Genomic DNA, 23,032 nt, shown 5'->3' with positions numbered 1-23,032 from the left:
TTCTAATGTACTGATTTCAGCTCATCTTGCTCAGCTGACCACCATAGACACCAGGCTGACTGCTGCTGAAAGCCTAGTGCACCAACTGGGGAGTAAATGTTGTATAAATATATATTTTTACTAACATATTATTATTAAGTATAGTGTGAGATACATGATTATATTGGGATTCTGAAGTATATGATTAATACAGGCAACGGGAATACCCCCATCATATTATTTCATTTGATTGTTCCAATACATGATTGTGTTTCATTTAATTTAATTAGTTGGTTACGTTATACTGTGAACTGTGGTTAAGACATTTTGCATGATTATACATTTACTAGAGCTGTGAAACAGTTTATCATTCTTGGTTTGCACTACAATGAATGAGTGATGCTCATTTGTGGACGGGCAATCGTTTGGGCAGCTAAACACACTGTGCAAGGCACTACTTGGACAGCAGGGGTCCTGATCAGTTAGGACCAGAGTTTGCAACAACGTGAGCAGTGTTGCTTATTGTGTGCCTTCTGTCTGTGTGTTTACAGGTGAGAAACGATGAGATAAAGTGTAGAAATGTGATAGTGAACATGTTAAAGGAAGGTATAAACGGAGAAGGGTATCTGTGAAGCATATGTGTGTGTGGAATGCACATGAGTTGTCATTAGAAATGCTTACCTTGATATACTGAACATGACGTGTTGGGTTGGGTTAAGAAGCTCATATGTAGCCTGGAATGAATGATGTGGATGTGTGTTGTGTAAGATGATTTCATTATGGTAGCCAGAGTAATGTAATGCAGCTGATATATTTCCGTTTTTGAGAGTTAGTTAAATAATACTGTGAGAGTTATATTGCAGACACTTTAGTAGTTTGTTTACAAGGTGAAAACGTTTTGCTATTGATAGTAATGTGACATTTTATGTATTTGATAATTGTGATTATTGTGGATAACAAGAGAAGTCATTTTGTGGTTTCTGTACACTAAACAAATACAAGAGTATTACTGCTATTTCATGTATACCAACTGAATGCACCTTATTGACTAGTATTGTGATCTTTGTGATAAGTTACCTAGGACCAGAGTTTGCAACAACGTGAGCAGTGTTGGTTATTGTGTGCCTTCTGTCTGTGTGTTTACAGATAAATAAACCTTCAATTCCTGCACACTGGAAAATCATCATTTTTATCCAAGTGTGTAACAATAGTATACATGTATATCAAAGGTAGGAATTTAAAAAAATCCCCAAAAGATTAAATTAAATGGATTACAAACTTTAACAACGAACAAACGATTAGTAAGTATGTTTATATACTAATATACTGTAAGTATGATATACTAATATGAAATACTATACGAATGCTTAGTAAACATTATGTTCAGTCTTCATTATGTATGAAGACTGAATACTAAGCACTATTCCCCAAATATGTGTAGAGGGTTGGAAATAGATTAAAGAAAAACAGGTACCCCTATTTCTTTAAGTTTCATTGAGTTTAGTCATTCCTTTAATTTCACAGAAGGTAACAGATATTTGTATTGCCTTTGCATTGGTGATAATGGTTTCAGTGTGGTTGCTGTTTCACACCCAGGCCGCTAGAGGGCGCCTGCGGTTTTGGGATCATTATGCTACGTGCTTGCGGACTCTTTCTCAGAATAAATCCAGCAGTGAAATGAGCGACATATAAACAGAGCCTGTTGTCTTTTCTTATACATTCTACAGGTTAGTAAAACGAATATAATGATCAGGATATGAATGATATGAATGTTAAACATGTATGTGTTGTAAAGGGTTGAACTATAAGTTCATGTATGGTCTCAAGAAAATACGTTTTGAGGAGTATTGTACAACACTGGTTTGTGCTGCCTAGCTGCTGTGTAGCATACTAATACTAACGTGTCCAATACTAATACTATTGTTACTGTTAGCATGTTGTCACATGGTGGGACGGACACTAAAGCATAGATGGTGAAGAGAACATGGAGATGGTTGGTTATATAAGCACAAGGATAATGACAGATGAGGTTTATTGCATAAAAGACAAGCACTGTTTTCTTATTTGTATCTTGGTAATGCTGTGAGTATTCACGTGAATACAGTACAACTAAGTGCCTTTATGGAGAGAAAGTATTGTATATTTTTGGTGATGTGTATTGTTGTTGGATAATGCTGCACTGTATTTAGTGGAAATACTGGGAAGGAATGTCTGTGTTAAATGTGTTCAAATGGCCAAGCCAATATATTCTTGATAGCCTAATAAATTGAATATATGAAGTGATTGTTATGTCCTATTATTTTGATATTTGAAATGGAGATTTCTCAGAATTATTCCAGCAGTAAAAAGAGCGACATCAGAGCCTGCTGTCTTTTCTTATCCACACTTTTCCTGGGCTGTGTGTGCTCCAGTTCCTGTTGATTTCATTGGATATCATTGGTCATCTGACCAGTTTCATTGGCTTTCATTGGATCAAATCGACAGGAACTGGAGCACACACAGCCCAGGAAAAGTGTGGATACATTCTACAGACTCTGGTTACCCGCCCTCTGACCCCTAGCGGAGGGGGGCAACATATGCATAGGAAATTAAATGAACTGAAACTATAGTTCTGTGAATCAGTTTAAAATAACCGTAGCATAACTATTAATTGGCACACACACACACACACACACACACACACACACACACACACACACACACACACACACACACACACACACACACACACACACACACACACACACACACAAAGAAGCTCACAAAGAAGTGTGACATGTTGTGAGCTTGTAGATCTGCTATATTTGTCAAATAAATACTAGAAGACCTTGAATACAGCCCTGGGGGACCCCGTGAGGTTTAAAGTGGATATTAATGAGTGATTATGTGTAAATATTGATGGTACCGTCACACTCTACATTTAACCAAAGTAATGACTTTACTGTCTTCCACTATTAAATGTCATTGAGGATCTGACCATTAAGGTGAATGAAATATTTAGGTTTACAGTTTTCTGGATCCCCAAGGACCCTGTTTTGTTCTACACTATATATCTTTGCTGAAAATAGCAGATATACAAGTGCACAACAATGCCTAGTTCAACACATTACAAGAGAACTGCAATTTTTTGCTCCAGAACAGAGGTACTAGGGTTCAAGTAATTAATGATAAATGATAATAAATCCTGTCTCTGTATTTGACAGACAATAATATTATTTTAATATTAATAGAGTATTGTTAGTGACCGTTTAGTTTTAATAGCCTACCGTATATACTTTGTCTTGTTGGAGCTGTATTAAGCTGCTTTACAACAAGATTGATGTATTGGCCTAATAGTATAATATTATGTTTTTGTCTCCACCAGGCCGAAGACATGGGGAGAGAGTATGTTTTGCACTCCGTAACTGCGCTATAACTGGCAGAAAAGTGTTTTTACCTCTAACTTCACGGATCTGTGGATAACTTTGCATGTCAACTCCCTAGAGGCCGAGGAAAAACCTTTGCCTGGAATTTTTCACATCTGCTCTTTATAGCGCCACCAGGAGGCCGACATATGTAAAACACATTTTCTAATATTACTCCTTCAGATTTTATCCAAATTTAATGCAAATCGGTACACATGCTCTCCGTAGTCATGTGATCTTTTCAGGAGTAGCCCGCTTTGTACCCGTTTTGTACAAATCGCCACAACTACTCCACACAGCGTCCGATTGTGGTGAAACTGCATGCATATTCCCACTAGGCTTTGGAAGAAATGCCACTTGATAGTTTTCAAATCAGCCTCATGGTGGCGCTACAACAGGCCAAGCCGCGTCACACACACACACACACACGTTTATATTGCTCCTGAACATTTTGCCAAACATCACACACACACTCCTATCCTCCTGGTGGAGACCTGTGCCCAGAAGGGCACTTTTTCTATTAAACAATTTAATAATGCTCCTGTGTGTTGACAGACACACCCAAGGTGGCCTGCTCTGCTGGTTTGGCTAATGGAGGACAAGTTGGGCCGTATAGTTCTGATACCACTCTGGTCTACAAGAGAGTCATCAGTAACATCGGAAACGCCAATCCATCTACAGGTAGGTGGTGATTAAACTACAATCCATCTACAGCTAGGTGGTGATTAAACTACAATCCATCTACAGGAAGTTGGTGATTACACCTACAGAAACATTAGCACTCACCAACTAATTCCCAGTGGTGTAAAAAGTACTCAAAGTATCAATAGCCTACTGCAATATAGAACTGCTCTGTTACAAGTCTATGGCCTGACTCACACCTTCGCAACAGATTGATGTATGCTTGTATGAGATGTATAGCTGATGCAAGCTCACAATACAATGTGTGAGTCACATGGTTTGACACAACATTTGTGTTGTTTGAGGGGGTGAGGGGCAGTCGAAACACAGCCGAAAGCCGTACAACACAAATGTTGTGTCAAACCATGTGACTTCCATTGGAAATGCATTGGGGCAAGATGTATCACACCCTTTGTATCTACTGTAGCATGCATCAATGTTGTATGCTAGATCGAAAGGTGTGAGTCGGGCCAAAGTCCGGAATTCAAAATATACTTGAGTAAATGTAAAATGTACTTAAAATACTAAAAGTAAAAGTACTCATGCAGAATGTGCCATTTCAAGATTTCAAATGAATAAAAATTTAGATTGGCTTATAGATTGGCTATTTTCAAATGGCTGGAATGTATATAGGGCTGAAGTGGTTAATGTATGTTTAGTAATAATAATCAAAATCAAGTAACTAAAACTAAATGTAGTGAAGTAAAAGTACAATATTTGGATCCGAGTGAAAGTAAAAGTATTGGAAGTATTGTCTTCTAGATAATGAAGCAACTTAATTATAATAATGTAAAATAGTTTACAAGTCAATGTGTGATGACTTCCTACTATTTAGTGCAGGGGTGGGTGGCAGTTTGTGTCTTGGAAAACAAATAACTGGTAGACTTTACTTGTGATTTATTTATCTTGGTTAAATGTTCAGAGTCAAGAGTTGTTGTTAATCTGTGGTTTGTAGGAGTGCTGTGTGTTCACATGTGTTCACACATTTAGCGAGTAACATAAAATAGAGAGTCAATAGTAAACTTTGTCATTTTAAAGCATATAACATTTTATAAGATGAATGAAGATCACAGTATAAGGAGCAGTTGTTTCTTCATCAGAGCTGGTTCTACTTGGTTCTGTTGTGACTGAAGGAATATGTCTCTGCTTCAGTAACAATTCACTGTACTGACAGTACATACATTTATGCTTTTAATACTACAGTATGCAGCAGTTCGTTAGGTTGTGATTGGCTAAGAGACGGTTCTATTGTTCTCCTCTTCCACTAATCCACAGTTAGTGGCTCCACCTCAGGCTCTCTAGTATAAGAAGAGTTGCTCTGTGTCCGTTCTCCACAACTGCTCCAGGATATCAATAATTTCTGATCAGATCTGACTGTGGACTCCAGACTTCAGGAGAAGATGAACTCGGTCAACCTCGACTCTGCTGAAGAGGAGGAACCCAAAGACAATGGTATGTTACTTGCCCCTTTCACCTGTCATATTTGGATAATTAAAACATTGCATTCTCAATATTCCGCTTTTCTTTTCATTGTAATTTGATTCAGATCGTGTTCTGGCCTTTATATTGTCTCACAGGTTCATTCACTCAAGTGCTTGTAGTGGGCCTATTACTTACCACTGAATCATTATATAATCATGTAATTTATTATTATTGTGTAATAGTTAATGTACATTTCAGTCCATAAAAGTCGTTCAACCTCTCAATGTGTTTTTCCTTTATCTTTGTTTCCAATCCAGTGTTGCATCATCAGTCTGGCCTCCCTGTCTTACCAACAGTAAATGAACATAGAATCTTGGCTAAACCAAAACAGCACGACTGTGACCAGTGTGGACAACGCTTCCATTACAAATCCTACCTTAAAAGACATCAGCAAATTCACACTGGAGAGAAACCCTATGGATGTGATCAGTGTGGACACCACTTCTCTCAAATGTCCGGCCTTAAAGCACACCAGCGAATTCACACTGGAGAGAAACCCTATGGATGTGATCAGTGTGGAAAACACTTCTCTGAAAGGTCCAGCCTTAAACAACACAAGAGAATTCACACTGGAGAGAAACCCTATGGATGTGATCAGTGTGGACACCACTTCTCTCAAATACACCACCTTAAAGCACACCAGCGAATTCACACTGGAGAGAAACCCTATGGATGTGATCATTGTGGACAACACTTCTCTCAAATGTCCAGCCTTAAAATCCATCAGCAAATTCACACTGGAGAGAAACCCTATGGATGTGATCAGTGTGGACAACACTTCTCTCAAATACACAACCTTAAAAGCCACCAGAGAATTCACACTGCAGAGAAACCCTATGGATGTGATCATTGTGGACAACACTTCTCTCAAATGTCCAGCCTTAAAAAGCACCAGAGAATTCACTCTGGAGAGAAACCCTATGGATGTGATCAGTGTGGAAAACATTTCTCTGAAATGACCAGCCTTAAAAACCACAAGAGAATGCACACTGGAGAGAAACCCTATGGATGTGATCAGTGTGGACAACACTTCTCTCAAATGTCCAGCCTTAAAAAGCACCAGAGAATTCACACTGGAGAGAAACCCTATGGATGTGATCAGTGTGGACAACATTTCTCTGAAATGTCCAGCCTTAAAAACCACAAGAGAATGCACACTGGAGAGAAACCCTATGGATGTGATCAGTGTGGACAACACTTCTCTCAAATGTCCAACCTTAAAACGCACCAGAAAATTCACACCAGAGCTCAAAAGATGTAGACTTTCACAAGGTTGTACACAATGGATTTAAACTGCTCCCTTGTGGTCGATGTGGAAATAGTTTTACTACATCAAGCACTGAACATCAATTTGATTAAATAGAGGCCGGTACATTTCAGCACATCTACGTAAAAGTGTTGCATCATGATTTATTTTTTGATCAATGTGTTGATTAATTGCAAGTAAACTTAGCATAAATAATGTTAAAGGCAAACAAGTCAGAGGTGTTTTCTGTTTTTCTTTTTTTTCTTTTTTGTTATTAACATGTGGTAATTCCAGTCAATGACATGAAATACACTTTAGAAGGCAATAACACACCATGTAACAGCAAGATAAATTAAGATTCTCTTATGAACAATAACAACTATAAACACAATTTAACAGCTTCATTTGGACCAAGTGCAAATTAGGTTTCTAATTGTGTACTTGATTGTCACATATATCTGAATGGTTTCTAATTGTGTACTTGATTGTCACATCTATCTGAATGGTTCTGCTTGAATAGCAAGTGGAACGTGAGGAAGACTCATACAATGACATGAATATGGGTTTAAATGTAATCCAAATGTAACTCACAGCAGAATATGCAGAATAATAGATCACATGTTTTCCTTCTATTCACAATATTCCCCTCACCCATAAACCAAACCACAGAATGCAAGAAAACACTACATTCTATAGTTGTTGTACAGTTACAGTAGGAATAGACTTGAGCAGATTTAAGAATGGTATAAACAGTAGGTCATAGTTTATCATAACATATTTGACTTATTGTACGTCGGTCTTGCAAGAGCATAATTACGGTGTTAGTTCAAAGTAGTGACATTGTTTGCATCGCGTAAGCGTTCAGTTCTGAGCTTGTAGATCTACCATTTTCATGTTTTCCTCTTTCATACACAATGTTTGACCATTTGGTATTAAAAAGGTCTTAAATGTAGAAATGTGCAGATACCCTGCGTAGGTGTAAAGTGGTGGAGATTCAATAAAATATTCTACTGTAAAATCTAACAGGATTGTTCATGGATAACAGAGTTGGGTGTAACAAGTAACGGAAAATCTCGTTACTGTAACGACACTCTTTGGTCGGTAACGAGTAATATACCGACACTACTCCTCCAAATTGATAATCACATTACAGTTACTGGTCGCTGTAGCGCTGCTGTTACTCGTTACTTGCGTCATGTGGCTGCTTTCAGCAGTGTTGCTTTGGAGAATAATGCACACAACGGAGATGAGTTGAACATGAACACTAATGTTGCGCTGGCAACGCAGTATGCACTAGCTGAGTCGCGGACTAGAACATGTCAAACCGGTGTCAGCAGCACAGCACTTCTCGTTACTGTCGTGGACTCGTAGGGTGGCCAGACATCCGGTTTTAGACCCACCTGTCCTCCTCCCACCTCAACCTCTGGCCGGACACATCAATGTCCGTTTTTTTGTGATATAGCCTACAGTGCTTGTGTCATAACTGTCATTTACGTCGTCTCGGTATTAAAATATCTGCAGCACTGCTCCTCTCCACAGCAAGCTCCCAGTCTCCCACTGTCACAGAGACAGAGCAGGCGTTGGGGTGTTGCCATGTCGGCTTATTATAAGCGACTTTGGGCTTGTTTTATAATAGCCCAGTCAGGCTTATTTTGGGCTTGTTTTCATAGACATGGCTGCTTGTTTCTCTTCTAAAACCTGGCAACACTGCCAGTGGGAGGGTCGGTTTGTTTGTTGTAGAATGTGTGCTCTCACAACGACTAGTTAGTTAATGCAGAGATAAATAAACCAAATGCCGAAATGAAAAACTACATTTAATGAGCAATGGAGCAGGGAACTCCACATCATAAAGAAAGGGATCCTAAAGCACTGTGAACATAGGCTACTGATATCTCTCAGTCTCATTATTTAATTTTAATATATATTGGGAAAGTTAATATTTGCCTAGAACCACGTGGTACAGTGGTTTTCAACCATTTTCATATCAAGGTCCAGTATGTATTCTGCATTTTAGCCATGGACCACCATTTGATGAGATTTGGCCTCACAGACCCCAAACTAAATACTATGTTGTCGTAGGATAAGATTTTGTCCACAATTCCGTTCTGTATTGATGTTGGTACCATTATCATTAGGAGAAACAACAGGCAAAATAAGTTAAAGATATAAAGGTTAAATATCTAATAAGTGTACCAACTCTCCATCATTTGGCTGGGGACCACATGGAACACCCTCAAGGCTCAGTGGTGGTCCACGGACCACTGGTTAAAATCCACTGTTACATACCATGTACATGACCCCCCCCTGGTGCTTTGATTAATTGAATAATCGATTAGAAGTTTGCATAGAAAAAGTTTTACAAGGTCAAGAGAACCACTGCACTAGACCATTTTGGAAAGGCCCATTTTGTTTTATTCCTCCACAACCTGGTAAAGAGCATAAAGAAAGATCTTGTGTATGTCGTCCTCATTAGGATTATAAAGATTTGTTAAGTGTTAAATTATGTGACAGGCGATGTTATGGAGTAACGCAAAAGTAATGTAACGAGTAGTGTAACTAGTTACTTTCTCCAGGGAGTAATCAAGTAATGTAAGGCATGACCTTTTTCAAAAGTAATATGTTATGTGTAGTGTATTACTTTTTTGAGTAACGGACCCCAACTCTGATGGAGAAGAACATGATGAACAAGGACAAGGTTCTCACTCTCAAGCATGTAGGCCTAGGTCTTTATTGCATATTGATCACAGACCATATCATTTTAACTTATAGTACTAAGTTAGTGACATGTAGGTCTTTATTGCATATTGATCACAAACCATATCATTTTAACTTATAGTATACACACAGCTATGTAAATCACTACTTTATTCTCAATGAGTCAATGGTCTGACGGAATTGCATCTCAATAGCATAGCTAAATACCCCATACACACATCAACAACGAATCTGTGTAACTTGGGTCAAATGGTGAAATAGCAGGCAAACAAATTCATGTTTGAAATATTTACACTTGCTATGAATGTGATTTTCCATCTAATTTCTTGTTTCCTCTGCTGTAAAGTATTGGACTTGTGCATTCCTTGCTGATTTGAGTAAATGCAGAAACATACTAATTTAATTGTAGCTTCACTGTCTTGTATGTGGGCTAATCGGTCATTTTATGATATTCTGTACAAAACAAGACCAGTCCTGTGAAACCAGAAAACTGTCTTCTAGATAATGAAGCAACCTAATTATATGAATGAATTAATTAATTAATTAATTAATAGTTTACAAGTCAATGTGTGATGACTTCCTACTATTTAGTGCAGGGGTGGGTGGCAGTTTGTGTCTTGGAAAACAAATGTAGTGCCATTTCAAGATTTCAAATGAATAAAAATGTAGATTGGCTTGTAGATCGGCTATTTTCAAATGGCTGGAATGTATATAGGGCTGAAGTGGTTAATGTATGTTTAGTAATAATAAACAAAATCTACAAAGTAACTAAAACTAAACTTGTCAAATAAATGTAGTGAAGTAAAAGTACAATATTTGGATCCGAGTGAAAGTAAAAGTATTGGAAATTGGAAATACTCAAGTAAACTGCAAATACCAAAATGTTTTACTTAATTAAGTTAAGTACCTACAGTACTAAAGTAAAGGTAGGGCCTACTTTACTATACTTTCCAGCACTGTGTGTTTCACATAGAAAGCAACAGTCCAGAGGGGATGATTAAAGTAACCTCTTAAGTCTCACACAACTTGTAGATCTCACTTTTTAATTAAGGTTTTCATTTTTACAAGTGTATTTTTTCATTTTAATTTCTATTAATTGAATGTGTTCTCTCATCCTGTGTCTCTGGGATCTTCTCTGCGCCGGTCAAAGCTTCACATTTATACTGCGCATCACTTGTGGCCTTTAGAGTATTTCTGTGTCTCCATGTATAAGAATGCTCATTGGCCTGACTCACACCTTCGCAACAGATTGATGTATCCTTGTTGTATGAGATGTATAGCGGATGCAAGCTCGCAATGCATTTCCAATGGGAGTCACATGGTTTGACAACATTTGTGTTGTATGAGGGGGTGGGGGGCAGTCGAAACACAGCAGAAAGCCGTACAACACAAATGTTGTGTCAAACCATGTGACTTCCATTGGAAATGCATTGGGGCAAGATGTATCACACCCTTTGTATACATAAAAGTGCAGTAAAATCAGATTAAAATGCTTATTTTATTTATTTATTTTGGCATTTTCAATCATGCTTTATTCAGACAGATACAGTGAAGAATGAGACAGGAAATACAGACAGAGAGCAAGGGAGTGACATGCAGCAAATGGTCCGGTCAGCTGGGAATGGAACCTCACCCTACCCTATAGGCTAGGGGACACATGGAGAACATGCAAACTCCGAGTTCACAGTTTACATATCAAAACAAAATGCTAAAGTGTTTGCTATACAAAATCACTGTGATGAGTTAGGCAAATTAACGAGGATCCTCATCGCGTGAGTGTTTTATTCAGTCAATCCAAACTGGTTTTGAGGTTGAATAAGGATAATTATGCCATGATAATAGAGCGCCGAAGTCTGACGTCACTTTCAGTAGAGGGCGTCTGTCCCCAGGTTCATGTATTTTTTTAGTTGCATTGTAATCCCCATAGGGGGGATTTTAGATCGCTTCATATAAGAACTGTGTTTGAAAAATATACATGTCATCCCGGCCGCTTCACTCATATGGATATGAAGAATCAACTGACTGAGAGAAAACGCAAATGTTACTGCTACTGAATTAGTTACATTTTCGCTAGAAGCAGACTGTATCATATATGAGTGACTGACTGTTGCAAACGATACAGAGACACCTCCCTGACAATAACGCCGAGACAGCTTGTTTATTTTTGGACCACAACGCTTATAGTAGACGATATTAAGATCACCCCATGTTATTCTCCATAGAGAAATTACTTCCGCGAACCAGGGGAATCGAAGGGATGAGCGAGTTACGTCAGGACTTCGGACGGTGCTCTATAATCGTTATGCAATGCAGGTTAGACCCAGGATTCTGAAAAAACATATGAGAAGGTCTAGAAACATATCGCACAGCCTTTTGCCAAATGACTCTGCCATTTCCTCCATTTCCTTTTCACTCAACTCCTGAGCCCGCGTATAGTCTTTGCAGTTTTCTGTGCCTGTGTGGAGAAAAACACAGGTTATGTTTCACAAAAAACACAACGGAATGATGAGAAACTAACAAGAAAAAAGAGCACACACCAGTGTTGCTGAGTTGCTGACCACGGTGCAGAAGACTTTAAATGAGAAAGAAAGAGGCCGCACTGCTCATAGCCATGATGCAAATAGTATTTTAATGAAAAACAACCCCAGATGAGTTCTTCTTCAGGGATTGAAGCTCGCAGAGTCCGCCGACACCTCCCCGACCATTTCTGAATATCTAGCACGTTTGATATTACTCTGTCGCCCTCTGTGCGACTGCGCCCCGATAAGGCCTGTATTACAGTCAATGAGAGCACACTGCTCACAGCACTGCTGTCTGTCTGTCTGTCATATGATAAGGTATATAACCAGGGCTGCACACAACTTTTTTGGTCTAGTACTCAGAAGAGCACCTGGAGGAGTTGCTTGGTGCTCCTAAAATGCGGCGACCCGTCTCGCCAGATGGATAAAAGAGGGATGAATAACTTATAGCAAAACAATATTTATTGGATGAGTGGGGAGTCAATGGAGGGTATTGCAACTCTAGATTTAGCCCTAGAATGGCTCTTGTTGTAGATTCATCCCATTATTAAAAATATATAAATTTGCTAAAATCTAGGTCCATGTGTGGTCCAGCCCTATGGAATGCATATTATAATAAAAACAAGTTAACAACTTAATACTTCCTAAGGATAATATGATATGAGCATCAAAGCAATATTTAGATTTTTTATTATTTTGTATTTAAATAACCAATCTACTAGCTCACAACGTGTTGCGACACGTTGTGAGCTTGCAGATCAGCTATTTTTTTAACATGCGACACATCGTACGGCGAAGCATACATCAGGCTTCCCTAGTTCCCTTTTGTTTTTAGATGAGGCGACGTACGTAGTCAGACAGTCAGAAACACATGGCTCCTCGGTGCAAAAATAAACAGTGTACACTACCCGACTTTACGATAATAAGGCACAGTATGTCGAGACACGGTGTTCATGTTGGGCAGCAGCAGTGCCAGTCCGCAATGCTTTAAACTCTTCCCACTCCACTATGTCGGAACTAAAACCTTAGTACCCGTAAAAAGTCGGTGGCCGGTGCCTAGGCTGTGAGAGACGCTAATATGGTTTCTGCCTCGGATTCGGGTTTTGAGACGGCATCGCACACGAGCAACCATGCTGCTCCAACAGCCGGAAAACAAACACAAGCACAGCGGCAAATGGGAAGAGTGCAAAGCATCCAAAGCATGACCTTTTACACCGGGGACTACAGTAGTTTGCTATCTGAAACGGAGAAGAGAAGACGAAACTATTTGTGTAAGGTTTTCCTGTCAACCGCCCTCCGCCTCCTCCCAGGCTCCTAGCAGAAAGCAGCATGGATCCTCCCCCTTTTGAGTAAGGACGCGCTGTGATTGGGCCAGTAGCCACTTTGAGTGGCAGTCGGTGGGAAATGCTCTCGCCACAACATTTTCTAGTATTCTGGCCATAATAATCATTCTGGGCGGCCCCAGCTGTTGGTACGCAGAAGCGCTTCCCGGCGCTTGATTGACAGCGCATTTTTAATTTTTACCGCGCATGCGCACCTGCGCACCACTTATGTGCAGCCCTGTATATAACCTTCATTCCATCTGTAAATCCCTATGTCGTACATATTGGTATATTAGCCCAATATTGCCGTTACGCATTTCACTTGAATCAACAGTGCAGAGCAAACTTTTGGACCTTGTGCGCTGTGTGTTATTTAAAGGACCACTTCACCACTTTTCAACCTATCTTCATATACTAGGTCTATTTTGCGCAATTTTTTTCTACTCGGTCTGTGTCTCATAGGAGGGCTGTGGGCAGTTCAGAAACAGTCTTCCAGTGACATCATCGATGGGGAATACAAGCTAATAGAAACTGCAGGCTTTCTAGTACTGAAAAGTTGCAATGCGAAAATGGAAGCCATCGTTCTCACGATAATGAAAATCTAAATATTTTTGTAAAAAAATCTTGTTTAAAAATAAATCTGACTAATGATGATGTCACTGGAAGACGGTTTCTAAACTGCCCACAGCCCTCCTATGAGACACAGACTGAGTAGAAAAAAATCGTGCCATTTTTTCATGATTATTAGTGAGGACCTATTATATAAATATAGGTTGAAAAGTGGTGAAGTGGTCCTTTAATGAAACTGAAGATTATAACGTCCTGTCTTGCTATAGCGCTATCACAAACATGTCGCCCTGTGTAGCCACAAAGATAATATGACAGCCGATTCTTTTTAAAAGACTCCTGTAGTGTGAAATACATAGCGATCTGATGACTCGCCGACAACTTTAAAACTCCTACAGTGTGTAGGGGCCATAAGAAGACCTTATCTGGCCCAAATGTTGGTTGTTTTTCATTAAAATAATGTTTGTATCGTGGCTACAAGCAAGCAGCGCGGCCTCTTTCTTCACTTAAAGCCTTATTTACACACATAGACCTACACACACATTTCTACAGCAGCATATCTCAACACTAGGTCACTAGGTAAACTGCTGAAAAGAACATCAGGTGGTGCTGCTTGTTCTATTTATGCTTGGCTAATCACAAAGATAGCAAGCGTCTATGAGCCTAATGAAAAACTAAACAGAATTATTCTCACCATGATCTGTGTTCAAAACCTGTACTTTTGGCCAGCCAAGACATTCCGCCTGTTTCTCAAACTCTGTCATTTCAGCAGCGGTGACAATTGTTCTCCTACCTGGTGAAGAGATGATATAATACGATATCATACAGTACATATATGGACATAAGCCATGTGATGATGTACATTAGAGAGATTGCAGTAAATGGCAAGAACCCTAGTCAACAAAAATTGTCACATACTGTAAGTGTAAAGAAGAAGAATTTAGAGCTCAAAAGAAACTAGTATAGTACATCAAATCTAACATCTCCCGAAACAACATACTACTGCAATATGACCATCATTGTTCGTTTAGCAATGTAATACTTCTTCCCTTCGATTGGAAATCAACCCTGAACCTGTAGTTTATGTTATGTAGTTATATATATAGTATTTTGCGTAATTTACGAGTTATCAATTGTGCCGTTGATTAATTATACAATTTCACTCGATGGAGTGTACAAGTCCAAGTGACAGTAGAAACATTAGAAACCTCTTCTATTCTGGCAAATGTCTAATATTCAACTCTACGTTGGTGATTCCTCTTTGTCTGGTTTTGTGACCATGTCCCTATTATTATATTATATTATATTATATTATATTATTACTCATGAACATGATGCTCCATGTCCATGTACCATGTACCATGTCCCTTACTCATGAACATGATGCTCCTGCTCGTCTTTTGGACAACACAGTCAGGGCAACCTGTATGTAGGTATACTTCGTTAGGATCAGTGCCATCTTGGGAAGCTGATAATGGAAATGAAAGAATGAAGTAAAGTTGAATACATTTTGAATTCCGTACATTTTGTACATTTTGAATTCCCGACTTTTACTTGTGAAGGCGTATAGTTCTACATTGCAGTATTGATACTTTTAATTAAGTAAAACATTTTTTTCCACCACTGCTGGACACTCAGTTACAGTACATGTAATGTTTGTATACTTTGTGTACATATACTGTAGCTATATACACATACATACCCTTGCTAACTGTAAGGTTCTCAGTCTCATTCATACAATATCCATACCTGTCAAGGAGAAGCAAAGGTTATAATAGCTATAATTTCAGCAGCAAATATTTAAGCACGAAAAACAAATGAAGAACCATAGCTCAATATATACCTACATTTTCATCTTTACATTGGCATTATAAGTGTTCACTGTGCCTTTGGAGGTGACGTCCATTGAAAGACTTGGCCACAAAAACAAATTCAGTAACAGTGCCTGCCAACAGCTCTCCGTAGACATAGCTATCACATACCAGGTCCCCTTTAACTGAAATAAAAAATAAATCATATCACTTTCTGAAACATCTATTATGTTTTTTATATAGCTTGAAAACACACACACACACACACACACACGTGCACACACAGATTGGGTTGAGATTCAAATGCAAATTATTGTGGGTGTGGACGCGCGGACAGGCATGTCCGTACCAGCAACACACATGAAGCATTTGATTCTGGAACTTTCTCTATCTCCTATTCTGTCTCTCCCTTCTTCTCTCCTCCTCTCCTGACTATAGTTCCTCCTGGAATCATCTGCATGAGCTTGTGTTCAATCAATGTGTTGCACAATATGTTATCAATTATATGCACAGCTCTGCGTCTAATGATATCCCCTTGATGTATACTCATGTTAACTTAATCTTTGAATGTGCTTATTGGCTACTGTATATATCTTTACCAATCGATGCATGTAGATCTATGTGCATATTTTAATGTCCAGGCCAGGGTAGGTTACACAACAGGGAAAGGGTGTGTGCATGGTTTCTATTTCTCTCATACTCAATTACAAAGGATACGTAGAAAAAGGATTGTCTCATCGCTGCTGAGGCTGAGCTAAACCAAAACCTTGCCTGTATTACCTTGTACTGAATGCATGGGTTCCATTCGCTCCCATCCAACAATTTGCTAAATGCCTCAACTGATCGTAAACTCTCTGTTAGAGCCATATTATATATTATTTTAGCCTACTTATACTTTGCACACATTATGCTGCATTTTATGCACCATCATACAATTAAGTATAAATCAGGAGGAGAGCGACTTACATCTACTTCTTTCTCCACTGGCTTGGACAGCTTCTCACAGACCATTGGAGCACTCCAGCCCACTGCGAGAAGACTCAGCACAACAGCACTAAAACACACAGCCTTCATCACGCTATTAGATATGAGATCCCTCTCTGCCGAGCTCTCTCAGGTTCTCTGGCTGTTATACTGTGTCACTGTCCAATAATATGTGCGCTTCACTGGACCATGCACCCCCAGTCATCTTGGCACATAACAACTATTTCACCATGTTGTTTACTCAAAAAACAAAGAGCTGCGTTTACACTTACCGGACCTCACGATATTCTCCTTTGCCCTTGTTTTCCAGACCCATTTGTTTGTTTTTCTAGTGAACCTTGTACCCCTAGCCTGGCTCCAGACCCTGCATCTCTAGCCGAGAGATTGAAATATCAGGTTGAGGCTCATAAGATTTTGGAGTCACAGTTTTTCAGCAGGACTTGGGGAGTAAAGCAAATGTACACAACAGGCTGAATACAGGTGTGACAAGATATAAAGATGGGGCAGACCATGAAGGGAGAGTGACATCTGCTGGATAGGAGCAGTCATGACAGTATCACCTACTCATTTTGAATGCTCAGACTCAGTAAAAGGCTCAGACTCATAACATTCAATTTACACAACATGAAGACAAATGTTTCAAAAACTATTGTTAAATATTGGGTATATCCCTAGCTCTGGTCCAGACTCAAAGTGTTAGCATGTTGTAATTAGAGAGAACTCGCCAACGCTCTGGACCAGAGCTAGGTCTATCCCTATAGATTTAACAATCCATTATTGTCTCCACCAGGCCAAAGGCATGGGGAGAGAGTATGTTTTGCACTCTGTCTGTCCGTTACCAGCTAATCTCCGCCACCGTTGGCCCGATCCATGCCAAAATTTGCACACACTCCCTGGATGCCAACGACGAACCTCTGCCCAAAATATTATTCAACGGCCTGTTATAGCGCCACCATGAGGCCGATTTGGGCAAAACACATTTCTGTAGATTACTCGTACACATTTTATCCATACATCACACAATTCGGTATACATACTCCATAGTCATGTGATCAACACGGATCTGCACCATTTCCCCTCTTCCATCTTGATTGGCTAAGATTGGCTTCCAAAGATCACATGATTGGTCCGTTTCAAACAAAATGCCACAAATCACAAACACAGTGTGCAATTTCCGTGAATTTCCTGATTTCCAAATCAGCCTCATGGTGGCGCTATAATTCCTGTTTTTAGCTATAACTGCATGATCTGTATACAACTTATATATGCGCATTCCCTAGGCCATGGGAAAACTATTGTCCCTGCATCCCTCCACATCTGCCGGTTATAGCGCCACCATGAGGCCGATTTCTGCAAAACACATTGCTTATGTTAGTCGCACAGATTTCATCCAAATCTCACGCAAATCGGTACACATGATCTCTGTAGTCATGTGATCAAGACGAGTCTGTTGTATTTCTCAGATGTTATACTGATTGGCTAACATTGCCTTCCAAAGTTTTCAGGAGTAGCCCGTTTCGTTCAAAATGCTGCACATTGTCATGTCCTGTCATTGTACATGTCCTGCTCTAGCCTGGCTAATAAGCCAGACCGAATCAGCCGTTGGCAAAAAAGAATTGCCTGCCACACGACAGTGTGATTTGAGTCTGGCTTATTAGCCAGGCTAGTCCTGCTCATCCAGAATTCTATCCTCAGAAGATGCTATGAGTGATCTGGCTCTGCATTTCCTCAACAAAATGAAGAAAATTGTTGCAAAAAACTAAATTGTGGTCGTAGTGACTACATCTGTCATTGAAAAAATTAGATTTTTTCAGCGATTCTCTTAGTTTTAAGTGTAACTGTTGTATAATTGCAATATTACACTCGAGGGGGTGGTTTAACGTAATTAATGCACTTCTGCATTGCTTTCGATACCTGCAGAATCGCAGGCGTGCATTAATGACGTTAAACCACCCCCTCTCGTGACCAGGGTATCCCAGGGGTCTGTCCTTGGCCCCCTCCCTTTTTATCCTCAATCTCTTCGCTGATAATGACTATAAGCTCACAACACACCATAACGACATATGTGCACTTTGTGTGCTGAATGTTCGTCTATTATCAAATTCCCAGAATAGGTTCCAGTGCACTTTGATCCTATGGACTAACCCTGTTCACTACCAACAATGATAGGCTACACTGTGCAAGGTTAATAGTTCTACACAAGTGAGCTAGTTGTTTCTTGGACTTTAACCCCATAAGTTATTACAGCAATAACAAATTCAATATTACATGCTTCTTTCAGTTGCCCCACAGGCACAATCCTAGACGACAGAAAGAGTTGTTGCGTGAGCCTGCCACCAATACAGTAAGGGATTGCTTTGTTTTATTGTAAAAGGGACATTACTGCAATATTAAAGTTGTGTTTTACAATATAGTCCTTTGTGGTTTGAAGCTAAACAAATCTTTTCAAATCTATACCGGCATGAATGGTAAGGTAAGGTAAAACTAAACTCCATGATCCATTGATTCCATGATTGATTTGTTTGTCAGGCAACTTTTTGAGGGGATGGTGGTAACCCCTCCAACATCTGGCTTTCCCCTGTGACATCATGTGGCAGCCAAGTCTATGGACTTTTTGTGACGTACATGTGGCAGCCAAGTCTATGGACTTATTGTGACGTACATGTGGCAGCCAAGTCTATGGACTTATTGTGACGTACATGTGGCAGCCAAGTCTATGGACTTATTGTGACGTACATGTGGCAGCCAAGTCTATGGACTTATTGCGACTGTAGGTCGCATTTACTATATGCATCTCCTGTCCGTCCGTCCGTCACCCACGCATGCCTACATATATGGTCACACCTCGCGACATCACGTCTCCATATATGGGCACGGCACCATGAAGACCCTTAGATCTCCATATGTGGTGCCTTGTGACACGTCACGCCACCATATATGGCCATCTCCATATATGAAGATCACAGCACTGACCTCATCTAACGAGAAGACTGGATCATCACCTAGATCTGGCATATATGGAGTCGGCCAGCAACTCTACATTATATCGAGATATAAGGGTTTGATGTTTGAGGTCATATGTAGACTACATATGACCTCAAACCCTCATATCTCCATATATGGAGCTTACCTGTTCTGACATTCCATATGTTGATTCTCCCCCACCTGCCCTTCCTGTTCTGACATTCCGTATGGACAGGTGGGCAGGTGTTTCAACCCCTGGCCCCTTTAAGTACTAAACAGTTTTTGTAATGGTGGCCACTAATTTGCATATTTAGGAGTAACCTAATTACAGGAATTGTACATCAGATCATAATATACATTTCTATATTAGATCTGCTAGGCTCTAACCTCCTTTAGGCAATTTTTCTAAATTTCCACCTGACTACTATGGGTTAGCCTGACCTAAGCAGAGACATTTCTGGCCTAGATGGGAGGGTCGCGCCTCAGAAAAGCGCGCACCCTGATTGGATCTCATCAATCTGTCCGTCACCCCCGGCCCCTCCTCTCCCCCCTAGTGCAGCGCTACGTCACATCATTTAGAGCGACGCCCACCCGGAAGGGTTGACTCCCACTTTTAGACTGGTTCAGCCCACGGCTTTTTCCAGGCTTTCATCTTTCGCGCAGACGAAATGAAAGCCTGGGTATCGAGGCTAACTATGGGTTGCCTTTCCTGTAGCCTGGCTAAAGCCAGACGCGAATCAGCTGTTGCCAAAAAAAAACTTGCCTGCTGGCGGATTACACACAGTGTGATTTGTGGATGGACTTGAGTCTGTTTTATTTAGCCAGGCTATAAAGCCTGATGACGCGAGGTTAGCCACACTCAGAACTCACTCGGAGTAATCTAGTAAGAGAGTTTGGACACTAGCATTGACTCCCATTGTAACAATGGAATGCGGAAGTGCTCATCCTATCTCAATCATGGGATAGTTCCAATTTTTGGAACTAAATGGGCACCTACGCTTTGCGGCGAGATCAAAGCGTGTCGCCACTCTCACTATTCCACTCGGTCAGTGAATTGAGTTTATTGTTGAATTCATTTGACGGGACTGGGTCTGGGGACTCGTTTGTAGGAATACGAGACTGCTCGTAGCCTACTTTTACACTACAGTAAGTAGGCCGCCACCTAAAGTAATAGGTATAAAACAATTGCGTTCAGGCGAAAAAGGGCAGTTTCGTGTTACAGTTAGATTGATTAATGATAAGTGGAATTGAGTAGGCCTACCTACAGACTGGTGCTACTATGTGGGCTACACGATAGCCCCTTTCGGGACTCGAGGGTTCCAAAAGGGGCTAGGCTGCACGATAGATAACGGAATTAATAAAGGAACACAGACGTCCCACTGACTCCCACACTTAGAGTATAAGCTCCCAAACCATTACCAATAACTGCGTAACACTTGTTTTTGCTACAGATATGAATTATACAGTGCTGGCGAGTTCGGAAACGTCATGAAAAAAACCCCAAAACATTTTACTATTGAAAACTACCCACTGAAAACTACCCAAACTCAGTGTGAAGTGAAGGGCACTCTCATTATCATACATCATCATAAATCATCTCATTCTGGCCAATCACAATTTGCGTCCTCACTTCACTTCACTTTTCTGCCCTCACTTTTATCTTCAATATGTACTTTCCTCAGCCAATCAAATCACCACTGTGGAGTGATCAGCCATGCAATCACAAGCCAATATTTGTGTTCACACAAACCCGGAAAAGCTGGGCATACATAGAAATAATACAGAAATGTATAGAACATACACACCTAATGCACACAAATATAACGGAATAAATAATACATCTTTATGTATCTTGGAATGGCGTGCCCTAATGATGCACCACATAGGTCTACCATACAGTCTACCATAACATTCACTTTGTATTGTTATTATTAACCTAACCCTAACCCTTTTATTCATATTGTCCTTGTCTTTCTCCCCTCTCCCTTGTAGACCGAAATCTATGTAAATTTGGACAAGCGTATATAAGCTTGAGAGAGAGAAAGAGAGGGCCTATTTGACCCATGCTTTAACCCTGGCAATGCTGGGTACCACCTCAACAACTGTTGAGGGGGGGAAAGAGTAGCCTGTTGTTTCACCCACACAGCCATGTCAATGCTGAGTAGCGTATCGGAACATTGACACATTTTTTCTTTCTAAAGAACTAGAGGTTCTCTCCCCTCTCTCTCTCTCTCCCTCCCCTTCCTCTACCCTGCCCTTTGGTTATCTCCACTCTCCCTCTCTCACTCCCTCCCCTCTCTCCTGCCTCCCTTCTCTCCCCCTCCCCTCTGAGTCTCTACCTCTCCGCACTATCCCTCCTTCTACCTCCCACTCTCTCTCCCCTCTATGCCCCTCTCCGCCCCCTCTTTCTACCCCTTCTCTCTCCCCATACCTCACTTATATTGACTCGTGTGGCACAGACGTTATGCAAAGCACACCCATATATTGAGATCCCTGACGTCAGCGCAAATTGGTACATATCTAATGTTCACATACGTATAACTCAACACTGAACTCGGGAGGACAAAAGAAAACATGCATAAATGCAAATGAACATTTACCACCGTTCATTTCATGACCTCGTCTTTTCTCCTATATAGACATGCAGCTGGTGATCCGTCGGTACCGCGGTTCCTCCGACGAGGACGCCGTTCGGACCCTCTTCAGCCACGGCATCCTGGAGCACATCAACCCATGCTTTTACAACGCCATGACCAGCCCTCTCTACCTCGCCATCAGTCTCGGCATCTGTTCTGCCGGCTACCTCCTCCTGGGCTCCGCGCCATGGGCCCTGCTGTTAGCCGGAGGCTGGGTGGGGTTCGTCTACCACTGCTGCTACAGGTTATACAGCGACTACGTCAGGTCGAGGCTCCGCACGGACATGCTGGACATCCCCGCCAGCTATCTCACTCGGCCCGACGACTGCTTCTGGGTGGCGGAGGCCGAGGTCGACGGCGGCGGGAGAGCGCCTCGGCTCGTCGGCATAGTGGCCGTGGTGGCCAAACGGAGCGGGACGACGGAGGAGGAGGAGGTGTGCGGCGAGCTATTCAGGATGATCATCTCTCCGTCCTGCCGGCGAAGCGGCCTGGGGTCTCGGATGACCCAGACGGTGATTGACTTTTGCAAAGAGCGCGGCTTCGCCCGCGTGACGCTGGAGACCAGCTCCACACAGGCCGCCGCGGTGGCTCTGTACAGGAAGATGGGGTTCCACCATACGCTCTCGCACACCACCGGAGAGTCTCCCGGGTGGGTGGTGAAGGTGTCTAGGGTCACCATCCTCAAAATGGAAAAGCGCATACAGGACTAAAAAACACACCTG

At 40.9% G+C, this 23,032-nt stretch overlaps 1 protein-coding gene across 3 annotated transcripts; it reads left to right on the top strand.

Annotated features, from left to right (window-relative positions):
- The first annotated feature begins 1,648 nt into the window (after positions 1–1,648).
- On the top strand, positions 1,649–23,023 carry nat8l2 (N-acetyltransferase 8-like 2). 3 transcript variants are annotated; one of them, XM_083770997.1, is made up of 4 exons: positions 1,649–1,706; positions 3,939–4,064; positions 18,992–19,054; positions 22,314–23,023. In XM_083770997.1, exon 4 carries the CDS (start codon positions 22,316–22,318, stop codon positions 23,018–23,020), a length of 705 nt encoding a protein of 234 aa, XP_083627123.1. In that variant the 5' UTR covers positions 1,649–1,706; positions 3,939–4,064; positions 18,992–19,054; positions 22,314–22,315; the 3' UTR covers positions 23,021–23,023. The 3 variants fall into 3 exon arrangements, 2 of the variants coding, with proteins under 2 accessions (XP_083627123.1, XP_083627122.1); XR_014569633.1 differs by lacking the exons at positions 18,992–19,054; positions 22,314–23,023 and adding an exon at positions 5,340–5,510; XM_083770996.1 differs by lacking the exon at positions 18,992–19,054.
- Positions 23,024–23,032: the final 9 nt, after the last annotated feature.

Source organism: Protomyctophum parallelum, assembly GCF_964188405.1.
Source record: "Protomyctophum parallelum genome assembly, chromosome: 8".
Taxonomy (NCBI): Eukaryota; Metazoa; Chordata; class Actinopteri; order Myctophiformes; family Myctophidae; genus Protomyctophum; species Protomyctophum parallelum.
Note: the sequence above shows the minus strand (reverse complement) of the source record. Positions and strands in the feature narration are given on the sequence as shown.

What these genes read in the sequence shown, in the direction of transcription:
- nat8l2 (XM_083770996.1), top strand. Translation starts at nt 22,316, where the DNA reads ATGCAGCTGGTGATCCGTCGGTACCGCGGTTCCTCCGACGAGGACGCC.